This window comes from Colletes gigas, unplaced genomic scaffold (genome assembly GCF_013123115.1).
Source record: "Colletes gigas isolate AHSC1104 unplaced genomic scaffold, ASM1312311v1 Colletes_gigas_Sc00044, whole genome shotgun sequence".
Lineage (NCBI taxonomy): Eukaryota > Metazoa > Arthropoda > Insecta > Hymenoptera > Colletidae > Colletes > Colletes gigas.
The window spans coordinates 1,259,611-1,273,210 of NW_025106673.1; the positions used below are offsets into that span (position 1 = coordinate 1,259,611).

A 13,600-nucleotide genomic window follows, 5' to 3' on the forward strand; every position below is an offset into this window, starting at 1 on the left:
GTGTGTTTTTTTTTAAAGCACTTGTATCGTATCAGACATGTACCATTACATAATATAATAGAAATATACATTATTTTTGTCGACATTTAGGATTTCTTCGATTTTTAATTCATTATCTCGGATGGGTTTGAAATAACTACGATTTATCATGGAAGGCTGCATCACGGTAAAATGGCTCCACGCCAATACCGGCCGTAGTTTCTTGGAATTCGTATTTCTTCATATTCGAACGGTTCCTGTGAAATACGATGTTTCAACGGAAGGTGTCGAAATGGTCGACGTTGACACAACGCTATCGATAAACGATATCGATAATGTGTCGGGGATCACGGAAATCGTGTTAGACGCATAGTTGTAACGCATAATTATTGGTGCAGTTATCGTGTTATCAACAACAGAAAAGGAGAGGAAAATAATATCCATAGATGTTCACGAATATTTGGTAAATTGATATAATCGTCTTCGTTTGGGGATCGTTATTTTCAGATTGTACGCTTTTGACCCATAGAATTCACCAATTAACCTCGTTGATCTGCAAAATGGTAGCCAACGCGAATACTGTAACCGTTTGTCTCGACGACAGCTAATTTACGCTTGTGCGCACGTTCTTTGTTAGAATGCGATCGTTCGCAACGATTTATAATTAACCTTGCATTCGTACAAGAAGCACAACAAAACGTAGGCGCGACGGTTGAATGAAAAGAGACGATACGGTGCACAAGAAATGCAACAGAGACCGGAAATCTGCGTGCTAATCGAAATAAAGTAAACAATAAAGCTTTCGCGGCTAGCAATTTCATTGGCACTGAAATATTAAACTGCCCGTCTAATCGCTTCTTTCTCGTACTGATCGAACGATCTTTCAGCGATGTGTACATATGTACGTACAGGGTGGTTTACAAATAACGCGGAACCTAGGATTGAGATTTTCTTTTTATTACAAAATTGTACTATTAGTTCGGTAATTTTTACTTTCTGGCCAATACGGGAGGAAAATTTTGAGAAAGTTTCTCTGGTGAAAAAACGCATTTTAAACCCTTGTAATCATGTTTCGAGTATCGAATGTAATTATTTGTTAGTTTACATATGTACGTTGGGATTATGTATGTCTGTCAATACTATTGCATTTAAACGACCGAATGAATTCCAACAAAGGACAATGTTAAGTCATAGAGGGGTTTACTGACCCAAGAGCGTACAGCATATGCTATACACCGTTGGAAAGGTCTCGCCAAGGCGAATCGACTGATACCATTTTTGGATCAGTTGTTTTTCATGAAGATAATATATTCATGGTATACAATTCGCAAGGTATAAGTTGGGTATGTGCAGGTTAGTATTCAGACTAATGCGTCACTTACAATAGTGAATGGAGTGACATTTTATTGATTGAACGAAACATAATGATGTGAATACTGAATACTAACCTGCACATACCCAACTTATACCTTGCGAATTGTATACCATGAATATATTATCTTCATGAAAAACAACTGATCCATTGGCGATTTCGCCGTGGGCATTTGGAACGGGGCCCATGCGGCAAAACGCAGGCCCAACACGGCACTGAAATGAAGGTGGTGGGGCACATTTGCCGTCCCAATCTGCTAGAGTATCGCTTACACCCCTCGGTTTTTCTTCAGGTGCCTACCCGAGGTCCCTCAGGTCGGATGGGCTTTTACTACCGGTTTCTTTTGTTCAAAACCGCAAAATCTCGAACTTTGAGGCCATTTTTCGACATTATCCCAACTGATATCGAAGTTAAAAATGTTATCAGTCGATTCGCCTTGGCGAGACCTTTCCAACGGTGTATAGCATATGCTGTACGCTCTTGGGTCAGTAAACCCCTCTATGACTTAACATTGTCCTTTTATATTTAAGTGTAATATTTTTAGTAAACTGGGTTGTTTGTTGTATTCTCTGGTATACATATGTAAATCTTAGAGAGAATTAAATTTTGCATTGAAAAGTTAAATGAACACTTTCTCTATTATCTGATTAGAGAAGAAACTAGATGAAACTTTATTCGTTTCACACTCAAACCACGTTAATAAAACGCACCGTAAATATTGTTCGATTAAAATAGAATTAATGTTAATTTTTACTCCGGTTTTGGGTGACGTTATTACGCGATGATAGGAGACTTCGAAAACGTTATTAACGAGGACGTATCCTGTTATTTGCTGTGTCTAATATCGTGATCTTCGGCAGCCACCCGGTCGCTTGGATGCCAGACTATAATTCAGTCACTGTTGGAGCGTCAGACTAGGAAGAAAGCGCGAACAAACTGACGCAATAATTAAAGCGATAATTTCCCCCATTCTTTGCCAAGAATCCACATTATCCGCGACTTGCCAGTGGCCGTGCATCCGGCTGGATTCCAGCGGAACGAGGACGACACGGTGCAGAAAGGGACGCGGGACCTTATCAATATTATCACTGGCTGGCGAGGGGGTATGAAAGGGCGGCGTAATCGGGTGGTGAGTGACGGTGGTGGGGAGGGGCGTACGACGCAGGCGCTGCGAACGACCCCCCTAACGTACCGTCGTCGCCGGCGTCGTCCTCGTCGTCGTCGTCGTCGCCGTCGCCGAGAGAGACGTCGGCCCGTCGTGCCTCCTCGTATTTTCAGTACCGACCGAACGACGGCGACTAACGAAACCACGGAAAATCCCTCCCAGAAGAAGCCACTGTTCGCGTCACTCGGCTGGTTCGCTCGGCACGCGGGTTTGTGACGCCTCTGGACGCCGGTAAACGCATCCGATTAAACGTGGGAGCACGCGGGAAAGCAACAGTGTTTAGCCACCTAGCCCGAGTTGCCAGTGCCGGGTTGAATGGGACTCTTCTCCGACGGAACGTTCGCTCGGGCAGCAGGATACCCTCGAGGACGATCGGACGGGCAGTGACGCAGGAACGTCGATTTCGGTATGATCCGCGAGGCGTGGTGAACCAGGGCAAGGATACGGTTCGCTGACATCGTTCGAGGAGGAGGATCGTGACGAGGAGGTTTCTCGGAAAAGGGTGGAGCAGCTTTTTCATCGTTTTTTATCGTCGATGGTCCCGATTGGATCCGGAAGAGAAGTACGCAGCAGGAACGAACGAACGAACTGAAAGTTGTGTCGCGGATAGATCGTGAAAGAGTGGTTTCGGTGGGCAGTGTCAGTGGCCGTCGCCAACAGGTTACACGAACCCGATGAGTATTTCGAGAATTATCGGCGAGAAGTCGTAAGAGTCGCGCTCGCGCTGCCAAGTTATTGTCGCGGAGAATGAAGAAGAAGTATAAAAATAACTGTCCCTGAGCTCGAGCTGAAATGCACAACCGGCTGACCCCCGCGAAGCAGGACATTCGATTCAAGGGAGCGTGTGTTACAGCGTATCGTAGCGGCCGGGGTTCGTCGCAGTGAATCTCACGGATCACGGCTCGTCGTTACGGATAAACGCGAGCGCATATCCACCACGTGCCTTTTCTCGTCGTGATCGAGATCCACCATTATTCTCTCGTTTCCGGCATCCACCGTTTTACTCCCCCACCGAGACGAACGGCCATGACACTCGCAATTTTTTACCATCTCCCGGTACACGATCTCGCGGTCGAGAAACAGGTGACTAGGTTCGGAAAGTCGGTAGCGTGTCGTCATTAAACTCGTGAAACGCACCGCGAAGCACGTTTACCAGTTACTCACCAATCGCCACCATCAACTCCCACGTATCCCTCCTCATCCTCCTCCTTCACCACCTCAGTTTGTGGAAATGTCCGCACAATGCGCGTCTCTGAGACGTCCGTTGTTGTTCGTTCCTCCGGACGTGGAGAAGTTTGACTTCGAGCCGACGAGGTCGAATCTCTACCGGATTCTCTGCGAGGCGTCCGTCGCCGACAAGGTGCGGTCACTCTGGCCGAAATCTACGAGACAGCTTTACAATTTCTGCGAACACATCGAATCGTTGTCGCGGTGCTCGCGATACGTTGTCCTTTGGTCCTGGCAATAGATCAGAGGGAAACGGAATTGAACACGGAAAGGAGAATCCCAGGTTCGAACGGCTGGTGTAGATTGTGCGCGCAGTGTCATTCGGATTTGAGGATAAAAAAGGGTGTTCTCGTGCACAAACGAAGCTCGAGATCGTTAACGGTCACGCGTTTCCCAGATTCGTCGGTACCTTGTTCTGAAATTTGTGGGAACACCGTGTGGCGCAGGGTACATCGACTATAAATAGATGTTTTCTCGCGTGGATCGTACGTCTTCGGCCGGGGCAGACATTGGAACGGAGATACGTACAGTGGGGCCTCGTGACACGCACGTCGCGAGAGGACGCGATACCGACCTTCTCTGTGTCCTTGGATCAACGGGTAGGAATGAACCATAAGTCACCGCTGCTGCAGCCTGCTCTGATCTTTAGATATATCTAGGATAGACGAGAACCGGGTCCAAAGGAAGTCGAACCAAAGACATCCAGCCTTTTTCAAAGGGGCGTAAGCGCGCTGACTCTGTCCAGAATTGTATGCCCGAATTTTCTACTATCGAAACACCAGGAAACAACGATCGTCTCGCGTAGAAGAAGCAATTTAGGGGATGTTCCTCGAACCGAGAGCCAAAGGCACCACACGTCACAGTTAAGTGGAAGTTCCTTGGTGGCCACTTCTCCTCGTTTACTATCCAACTTCTTTTGTACGTACGTAACAAGTCTAAAAGCTGAACGAAAAGGAATACTGTCGTCCGACTAGCAACGAATCTTCTTCTTCTTGTTCGTTTTTTCGTTTCTCGCCTGTCGTTCCTTCGCCAAGAACACACAGGGCACAGAAACGAACTGTGACGAGCGTCGCCGTTATTAGCTGGTGCTTCTCTCTGTCCTCGATAATCATTATGCTCAACTCGTGCTGTGCTTTTTTCTACCGTGCTTGTACGCATGCTGCGAGTGTTTTCTCAGTGCTGTAGTGTTACGCGTTAATTATCACACCGGGCTTAACGAGCCCTCGATCGAACGCCAAACGTCTCGTCGGCCCAGGTACCTGGGAATATTCCTGAGATGCCTGTTCGACGAGGTCACGTGGCACCTAGGACAACGATCATCGAAACCATCATCAGAAAGTTCGACACCCACGGTGAGTCCTCAAACTTACTACTTTCGCGCGCAGTCTGTCGAATTTAAATAAATAAAGTTCAACAGACTGCTCGGACAAATATCAATGTCCATAGAATTACACCGGTAGTCGTCCAAAGCAATTTAATATAACGTTCTTGATCCTCTTTAGTACTATTTTAATACAATTAAAATACTTTCAGAGTAAATGCATAAATAGATTGTGGACTGACGTTAAAATATAGAACGTTTAATTCCAGTAAAAAAGATAACTAACCAACTATGAATTAAATAAATTATGTACAGTAGATTCTTTCGACGATAACAATGTCCTTCTGGCAAATTGTGACAAGTGTAATTGAAATATGTAAGTAAGTCCATAATCGTAAGAAATTAGAAACATTGATAAGAATGTGGAGCACAATAAATACGGTAATAAATACAGCGATAAATTTAAAAACACAACAAACGTTTCGTGTTTTCCTTTGTCGTAGATAATGTATCCTAGATAACTTTTGTAACTTCTGTAACGCGAAGGATAAGAAGCAATAGTAAATTACATTATACAATTTCGCAAAATTAATTTGAAGAACGGGGTGGAGTTTTGGTATACTTTCTATGAACTTCTAGCAATTGTAGAATGAAGGAATTTGAGCTCATCTTCTTGACTTCTATAGAAGTTACGAAACCTTACAATATACTTTTAAACTGAGACTGGTTGTCCTTGGTTCGTTTCAGTTTTATAACTTTCTATCATTTGTTATTGTGCTTGAGCTGTTGAGTAATGTAACGATTCAAGAAAGTACATGTCTCCATTACCTTCAATGCACTCATCTTTTTTCCAATACGTGTCTGTTTAAGTAATGAGAAATAGTTTCGTACGTCTTTCGTCAGTGACAACAGAAACGTATTATAAGGATAGAGAAAGATTAAAGTTCTGGGTTAAGGGAAATGTGGTACCAACCACATGTGGTACCATGTGGTTGATTTTTCTTCCTACAATAACTGTACATCAAATAATTTTCCAATAATGTAAGTCAACGAGTACGTGTTCGTATCAAGTTCTCAATTAATTCATCACGTGTTGTATACACGCAATCAAATAATAAAATTTTATTTAATTGTGGACGCTCAATTGTACGGTAGAATTCGCATCCATTCGCGCATCCTTGTCTTTCTATTTTAATTTACAAAATTGAATATACATTTACCACAGTCTTTTTTGCTCGATGTAAAGATACTTCATTTACACTGTGACTTGCAATGTGATTGATATATGCCGGAATGTGGGGAAAAATAACTAAAAGTTGCTCGTTTGTAACGTTTGTTAATTTTCTGAATTGAAATATCTGCTGTCAATCGTTTACAAACATTTGTCCTTCATTAGTCGTCGGTTTAGTTCATTTTCAAAAGATGCAAACTACAATGACATGGAATGGAAACTATTGATTTTTCATCGTAAGCAAGGAAAATCTTAACGCGCAGCTGCAAAAATCGAATCTAAATAATCGAAACGCAGAATTCAGTGTAATGGATATTGTCTGTTGAACTAAAAATCAGGTTTCAACAATATCGTACAGTAAACAAAGAATATATAAAAAAAAAACTGTTATCTGCAGAATGGAGAAAAACATGCAGTAAATGCATTAAAAATTCAGTAAAATCGATTAACAGTCATTTTAAACGAGTGAACAATACAAAAAATATTCTATAAAAGGTTTGGTTTATATATTTCTAAAATTAGCATTTATATTTTTAACGTAATGAACCGTACGCGATTTCTATTGCGTGATTTTTTACTTGTTAGGTCATTTCATAAGTTCGTGCTGAATTTTGAGCTAGAATCTATAATAATTCCTACTTATTTTTTCGACAGAGGCATTATTCAATCTCTATAAAACTTTTTTGATTTTCTATTAAAATGTTATTCAATACTAGCATTGGTAAAATATTACTTTGTTTCTAATCAATAATCTCCCAACTTTTGCATGTAGTAATTTTGGTAACTTTGCTGATTGGTCAATGTTTATACTAGACGTAATAATTTCATTATTTGGTCTCAAAATAGAAAATGTTTCTATGATTTCACCAAACACGTATAAAAATTTTACGAGGACGTAAACTCAACTTGGGATATCGTGATCGTTCTTATTTAACAATGTTTTTATCGAAGAATGTCGTATAAAATCCATCTATCTAGTTTCTAGATACCTTGGAAAATGTTCTTTTTTATTACATGCGAGCAAAGATGTGCAAGCTGTTGTTAGACGATTAAATCGTTTTCACTCCATAAGCTAGTGTGAAACCCGTACTTTCAGCTTCATCATCTCCATTTTTTCCCAAATCTCTATAATTATTGATGTTGGAAGAAATATCGAAACGGTACATTTTATTTTCTCCTACTATGTTACGAAGCTAATATATTTACACACTTATAAACGTTGTATTTCAGTAATTATTCCAAGAAAGGGTATAGCCGAATAAGGGGGTCAAATGTGCCCCCAAACCGAATGGAACGAGCCACGGGTCATTCGATAGCAAAAAAAAAATAACCCCTGTGTGCAAATTTTTAACTTGAAATCTCGACCGTGGGGGTAGTAATGGGGTGAAAACGAAAATCATGTTTTTGAATTATTTCTCTTGACCTATTGAGTAAAAAAATGTAAAAAAATTCAGAGACATTTCGGGTACCGGGGCACATACTTTGGGAGATTTTCAGATTTTTTGATTGAAGAACCAGGTAGTGAAAAATAAAAAACAGCAAAAAATGCCGAAAAATGCCGATTACGTATTGAAGGAGGCCCGGAACTACTTTTATACTTTTACAGTAAACAGGTATTACTATTACTATTATTCTCAATTTTTTTCAGATTCTTCATTTTGGTGCGCCGCAGTGAAAAAAAATAAAAACCGAGTTTTTCCTCATTTTCTGCGTATTAGAGTAACTTACACGTTGAATTTTTATGCATCCTTCAATATATAAGTGTTTTGTAGACTGTTTAATGTTTCTACACTAAGCAGAATTACATAACAATTGAAACAAATAAAATAAAGCCAACCATTGGGTATATATCCTAAAAAATCAACGATATTTTCAACGGCGTTGATGGCGCAGCGTTAGAGTGTCCGACTCCTGAACCGCTGGAAGTTTTTTTACCGTAGGTTCGAGTCTCTCTTCTGGACTTAGTATTTTTTCTTCTTCATTATTTTTTTTTTCAAATTCTAACTATATAACAATGCTTTATATTTATTTATAAATGTTCTGATAGCATTTTACAAATATTTTAACCTGAAATATGTATAAATATAGTCTTGGAGTGTTTTTTGCGTTTTTATTTTTTTTGTCAACCACGATTATTGTTTAACATCTCTTACACTGAAATTAATGTGAAATGTTAGTTTTCAAATCTCTTACCTTTGACTATTGTGAATGGATCGGAGCAGAAGATTGTATATTGGCTTACTATTACTTCTTCTCGCCCTTCGATCAAGCAGATCTTTCCTTCTCGTTCTCTTTCTTTGATAAATATGAATGTTTGCTGCGGCTTTAGTATCTAACGTAGACATGTAAGGGTTATTATCCTTTCCTTACTGCTGGTTTTAAAGATAATGAAAACACTTGTAGGACCAACCTCTACGGACCATGCCAAATAATTATGTATAAATCCCATCGCATACAGTAGCTTGAACTGAGTAATTAAAAAATACATTGTGAAACCCGGACGCGACAATCACCCATTGACCTGAACGGTCTGGGCCCTCACCCAACGAACCTTTATTTCCTTCGTAACGCAGGTAGGACAATTAATCATTTTTCCCCGTGGTTTCCATCGAGCAATGATACTTCATTCAAAAATAAGCATGAAACGATCAAACTGGTACTTAAAAATGGGTTTATTAGAAAAAAGTATCATTGGCAGAGAGTGGGTTAATAGATTTGGCGTGGAATGGCCCTTACATGTCTACGTTAGATACTAAAGCCGCAGCAAACATTCATATTTATCAAAGAAAGAGAACGAGAAGGAAAGATCTGCTTGATCGAAGGGCGAGAAGAAGTAATAGTAAGCCAATATACAATCTTCTGCTCCGATCCATTCACAATAGTCAAAGGTAAGAGATTTGAAAACTAACATTTCACATTAATTTCAGTGTAAGAGATGTTAAACAATAATCGTGGTTGACAAAAAAAATAATAACGCAAAAAACACTCCAAAACTATATTTATACATATTTCAGGTTAAAATATTTGTAAAATGCTTTCAGAACATTTATAAATAAATATAAAGCATTGTTATATAGTTAGAATTTGAAAAAAAAAATAATGAAGAAGAAAAAATACTAAGTCCAGAAGAGAGACTCGAACCTACGGTAAAAAACTTCCAGCGGTTCAGCAGTCGGACACTCTAACGCTGCGCCATCGACGCCCTTGAAAATATCGTTGATTTTTTAGGATATATACACCCAATGGTTGGCTTTATTTTATTTGTTTCAATTGTTATGTAATTCTGCTTAGTGTAGAAACATTAAACAGTCTACAAAACACTTATATATTGAAGGATGCATAAAAATTCAACGTGTAAGTTACTTTAATACGCAGAAAACGAGGAAAAACTCGGTTTTTATTTTTTTTCACTGCGGCGCACCAAAATGAAAAATCTGAAAAAAATTGAGAGTAATAGTAATAGTAATACCTGTTTACTGTAAAAGTATAAAAGTAGTTCCGGGCCTCCTTCAATACGTAATCGGCATTTTTCGGCATTTTTTGCTGTTTTTTATTTTTCACTACCTGGTTCTTCAATCAAAAAATCTGAAAATCTCCCAAAGTATATGCCCCGGTTCCCGAAATGTCTCTGAATTTTTTTACATTTTTTTACTCAATAGGTCAAGAGAAATAATTCAAAAACATGATTTTCGTTTTCACCCCATTACTACCCCCACGGTCGAGATTTCAAGTTAAAAATTTGCACACAGGGGTTATTTTTTTTTTGCTATCGAATGACCCGTGGCTCGTTCCATTCGGTTTGGGGGCACATTTGACCCCCTTATTCGGCTATACTCTTTGACATATTTTCGTTATATTGTCTAATAATCATCATCGGACGGTTCCGTGTTGATTGCACACATGTTTTTATTCATACGCGACGCATTATTCAGTGAAAAACACACAAAAGAGACTGGTGGACGATTTTCAGTGCGAGCGACTGTTTGTTGATTAAATTAACGCGACGTTCGGGCAACAAATCTAATAAAGTAAAATTGATTCCATCGTTTATCCTCGAGAGTGCATTGACGCTTCTTTTCATAATATCCGGGGCCGCGCAAAGTTTAATGAAACTTTCTCAAGTGGCAGCGGCGTTCCTTTCTCGCAGAAGATTAAAATAAAGTTAGTTACTTCGGAGGATTGTCGTTCTGGCCAGCTCGATATAATCGAAGTTTTTAGAAGTGCTCCACCTGGGATATGGAACGAGCAGGCATCGAGCCAGAACTCCGTTTTCAATATTATTTAAAACATCTCGACGGAGGCGAGGCTGTATGGTAGGGGAGGGTTCGGTTAAATGGAGGAAAGGGGTAGTTCTGTTTCACAATGGGACAATGCATGTCACTGGCAATATCACTCGAGGCATGCTCCAAGTCCTTGCAAGGGAGCAAGCTTGGAGAAAACCGACAGGGTTGGGGTTTAGATTGATTGTGGAGGAACGAAGGAGAGCCGGCGATTTCTTTCGCATTGTCGTGATTCACTGACGTCAGTTTTCTCAAGGAAGATTAGTCGTTGGAAAAATTCTAACCCGAACTTAAGAATCGCATTTTCGCTCGAAAGCGTCGTCTGTTTATCGTCTTTGTTAAGAGCAGCGTTGACGAAGCGTTCTCCACGTTTCATTGTCTTTAAATTAAATACAGGTAAACAAAATAAATGTTTAATTAACGAACATCCTCGCGAAAGAGGCAAATTTACGTTTATATCCGATCTCTGAAATAAATTCTGCAAATTTAACTTTTCCTGCTATATCCAATCAAGTAAAAACATTTAGTCCTCGGAATAATCCCTTTAGAATTTCTCTGGTAGTTTCAGAACCATTGTTTCCATTCAAGTAGAAAAGTTCAATCGCAACAGCTACGCGTTCGAACGACGGAAATAAATAAAAAAAGAACGTAATATTTGATGGAACGTTTTCTCGTTGAACAAAATCGCGAAGAAATTGAATTAGAAACGAGAGAGCAGAGAAACGCGGCAGCAACGATTGTATTTCGTAGATTATTACGTCGCGTTGAATGTATCGCGGATTTAAAAGGACAGACAAATTCAAACGTTCGCTTTGCATTCTCGTTGATTAGTTCGCTTTCTACGTCGAGTAATGTACATACAAGGAAGCACGGATCCGTCAATAACAAGACGGATGGTCCTTGTTCGTGTCTTAGTGCGGAAGAAAGTTAAACTAATGGCATCTGGATAAAAAGGCCATCTGAAAAATCTTGCCCCGGTGGCGTGGTTTTGTTGCATGCCCGAGAAAAACAGTGTGCGCCGAAGAATTTGCGTGGCGGTGACGTGCTAACAAAGGCTATAAGTCGATGATAAAGTGCCGAACTCTCATTTTTACGTTCGTGTCTTACGCCCTTAAACGTACTTCCGAGTTCTCTCTTCTTCGATCGGTCCAACTTGCACTCGGTAAAATCGGTCTTCGGGTTGCGATTTTCATTCGGCGATATTTCGCGATAAATGTAAATTCAATAGTGTCGCCATAAGTTTGGAAAAAAAGGATAATCACAAACGAGTTGTTAGAATCTGTGTGGAATCGTAAAGCGCGAGACAGTTTCTTACGAGGGTGATATATTCTAAATTTTGTTTATCTATTTCGAAGAAGTTAATTTTAAAAACTATCTAATAACCGATTATTAATTAAAAAAATTAAAGAACGAAAACATTTCAGAATTTTAAGCGTTTTTATTTACGTCTTTTTAAACATAATTTAATATGAAAGAATAAAGATTAATCAACGAAGATTTGAACGAAGATCGCAACTCGGTAGAGGAATAAGGTTAGAGGGTACAAAGGCTTTTTTAGCCGATTGTAAATTTAAAGTTTCTTTTAATGTAATTGTATGGTACGCTCGATGTTTCAGTTTGCATAATGTCCGAGTCAGGGTTTTAAATTGAAATTAATTTCCATCACCGTCGACAACGTATACATATTCGCTAAGTCGTTGAGATACGAGTGCATTCATAGTTGAGCTTGCGCGGATTAAGTGCTTAAAAGAGCCCGTAATTCTTTGCATAAAGCAAGCGTGGTGCCAAAAGATGCGATTCCCAGCAAAACATTTTGTCGCTTCAACGAGCGGACTCGTTGAAGCGTCCAAATTTGGAAAAGAAAGATCGTGACCTACTTCGTGTGAATTTGTTTCACTTCGATATCTGTTTATTTTTACAATAAATTCATTACTTACTTATTGCAATTGTGATCGCGATGCCGGCAATAAGAAGAGCAGTCATAAAATTATCGTAGCATAAATAATCTCTGATAGTCCGTTTTGTTTCTGTTGGAATGTCGCCATCCTAATTAACGATTTCCATTTACGCAGAGAACAATTTATACAGTAGAGACACGATTATTCGAACGTCGTCTATCCGAATGTTGGGTTATCCAAATACTATTCGATCGTTTGATTATCTAAACTTCAATTCACCGAACAATGTTATTTAGGAAACGAAAACTGCATCCTGCTTTACACTTTATACCTCGTATATTTTGAAAATTAGACGAAATAAAGGAAATGTTCGCAATTTTACGCAACATGCCCCGGCGTAGAAATTGTAACCAGAGTGATGTAAGTGAATGGACGGGAAAACAGTCGGATCGATAAAGAAGAAGATAATTCTAATAATATTCGTACACGCTTCTAAGCATTTACTGCTTTAGAAATAGTTTTGGAAAAGTATTCGACCCAAATAGAAGTAATATTCCATCGAAGCAACGATGTTGAAAAGAATATGTCAGATGAGAACAATTGGGAAATGGGGACGACGAACGTGAGAAATTGCTACATTTTATCTTGCTTCGAAATTAGAATATAATATTTCTCTGTGTAAAAATGTAACTATCAGTTTATAAAAAAAAGAAAATTGATTATCCGAATATTGTGGATTTGATTAGTTCGGATAACCGAGGTTCTACTGTATTTCATCACGAACGGCCTTGTTTGCTTGCTCTTTTCTGTTCCAATTTGCTCCTCATCTTCCACGAGAAAATTCAGGAAGTGTTTAACACAAAAAAATAAGTTGATGAGGTTGAGTATCATCGTTCGTTGACAAAAGCTGGGGCTGTCGTACAGAAGGGCGCACGGTAATAGGCATTAACACGATAAATTCTTGGGAAACCTTTGGAACGCCAATTTATATAATAAAAAATATGTATGCCAGCCCCTTCAGGGTGGGCTTTTGTCCCAGTGGCATTGCTGTCCGTCAAGCCTTGGCTTCTAATCTGACGTCCTCTCTATAGCACAGTACATCCAACCGCGTTCACTCATTTTTTTCC

General features: G+C 39.6%; 1 protein-coding gene across 9 annotated transcripts in view; it reads left to right on the plus strand.

Annotated features, from left to right (window-relative positions):
• The first annotated feature begins 2,638 nt into the window (after positions 1-2,638).
• Positions 2,639-13,600, plus strand: part of LOC122403096 (potassium voltage-gated channel subfamily H member 6) — a 295,338-nt gene continuing 284,376 nt past the window's right edge. For all 9 annotated transcript variants that reach the window (XM_043406413.1, XM_043406418.1, XM_043406419.1 and 6 more), the window contains exon 1: positions 2,639-5,095. In XM_043406413.1, coding sequence (XP_043262348.1) covers positions 5,020-5,095 — 76 coding nt within the window. In that variant the 5' untranslated portion in view covers positions 2,639-5,019. The remainder of the gene's footprint in view (positions 5,096-13,600) is intronic.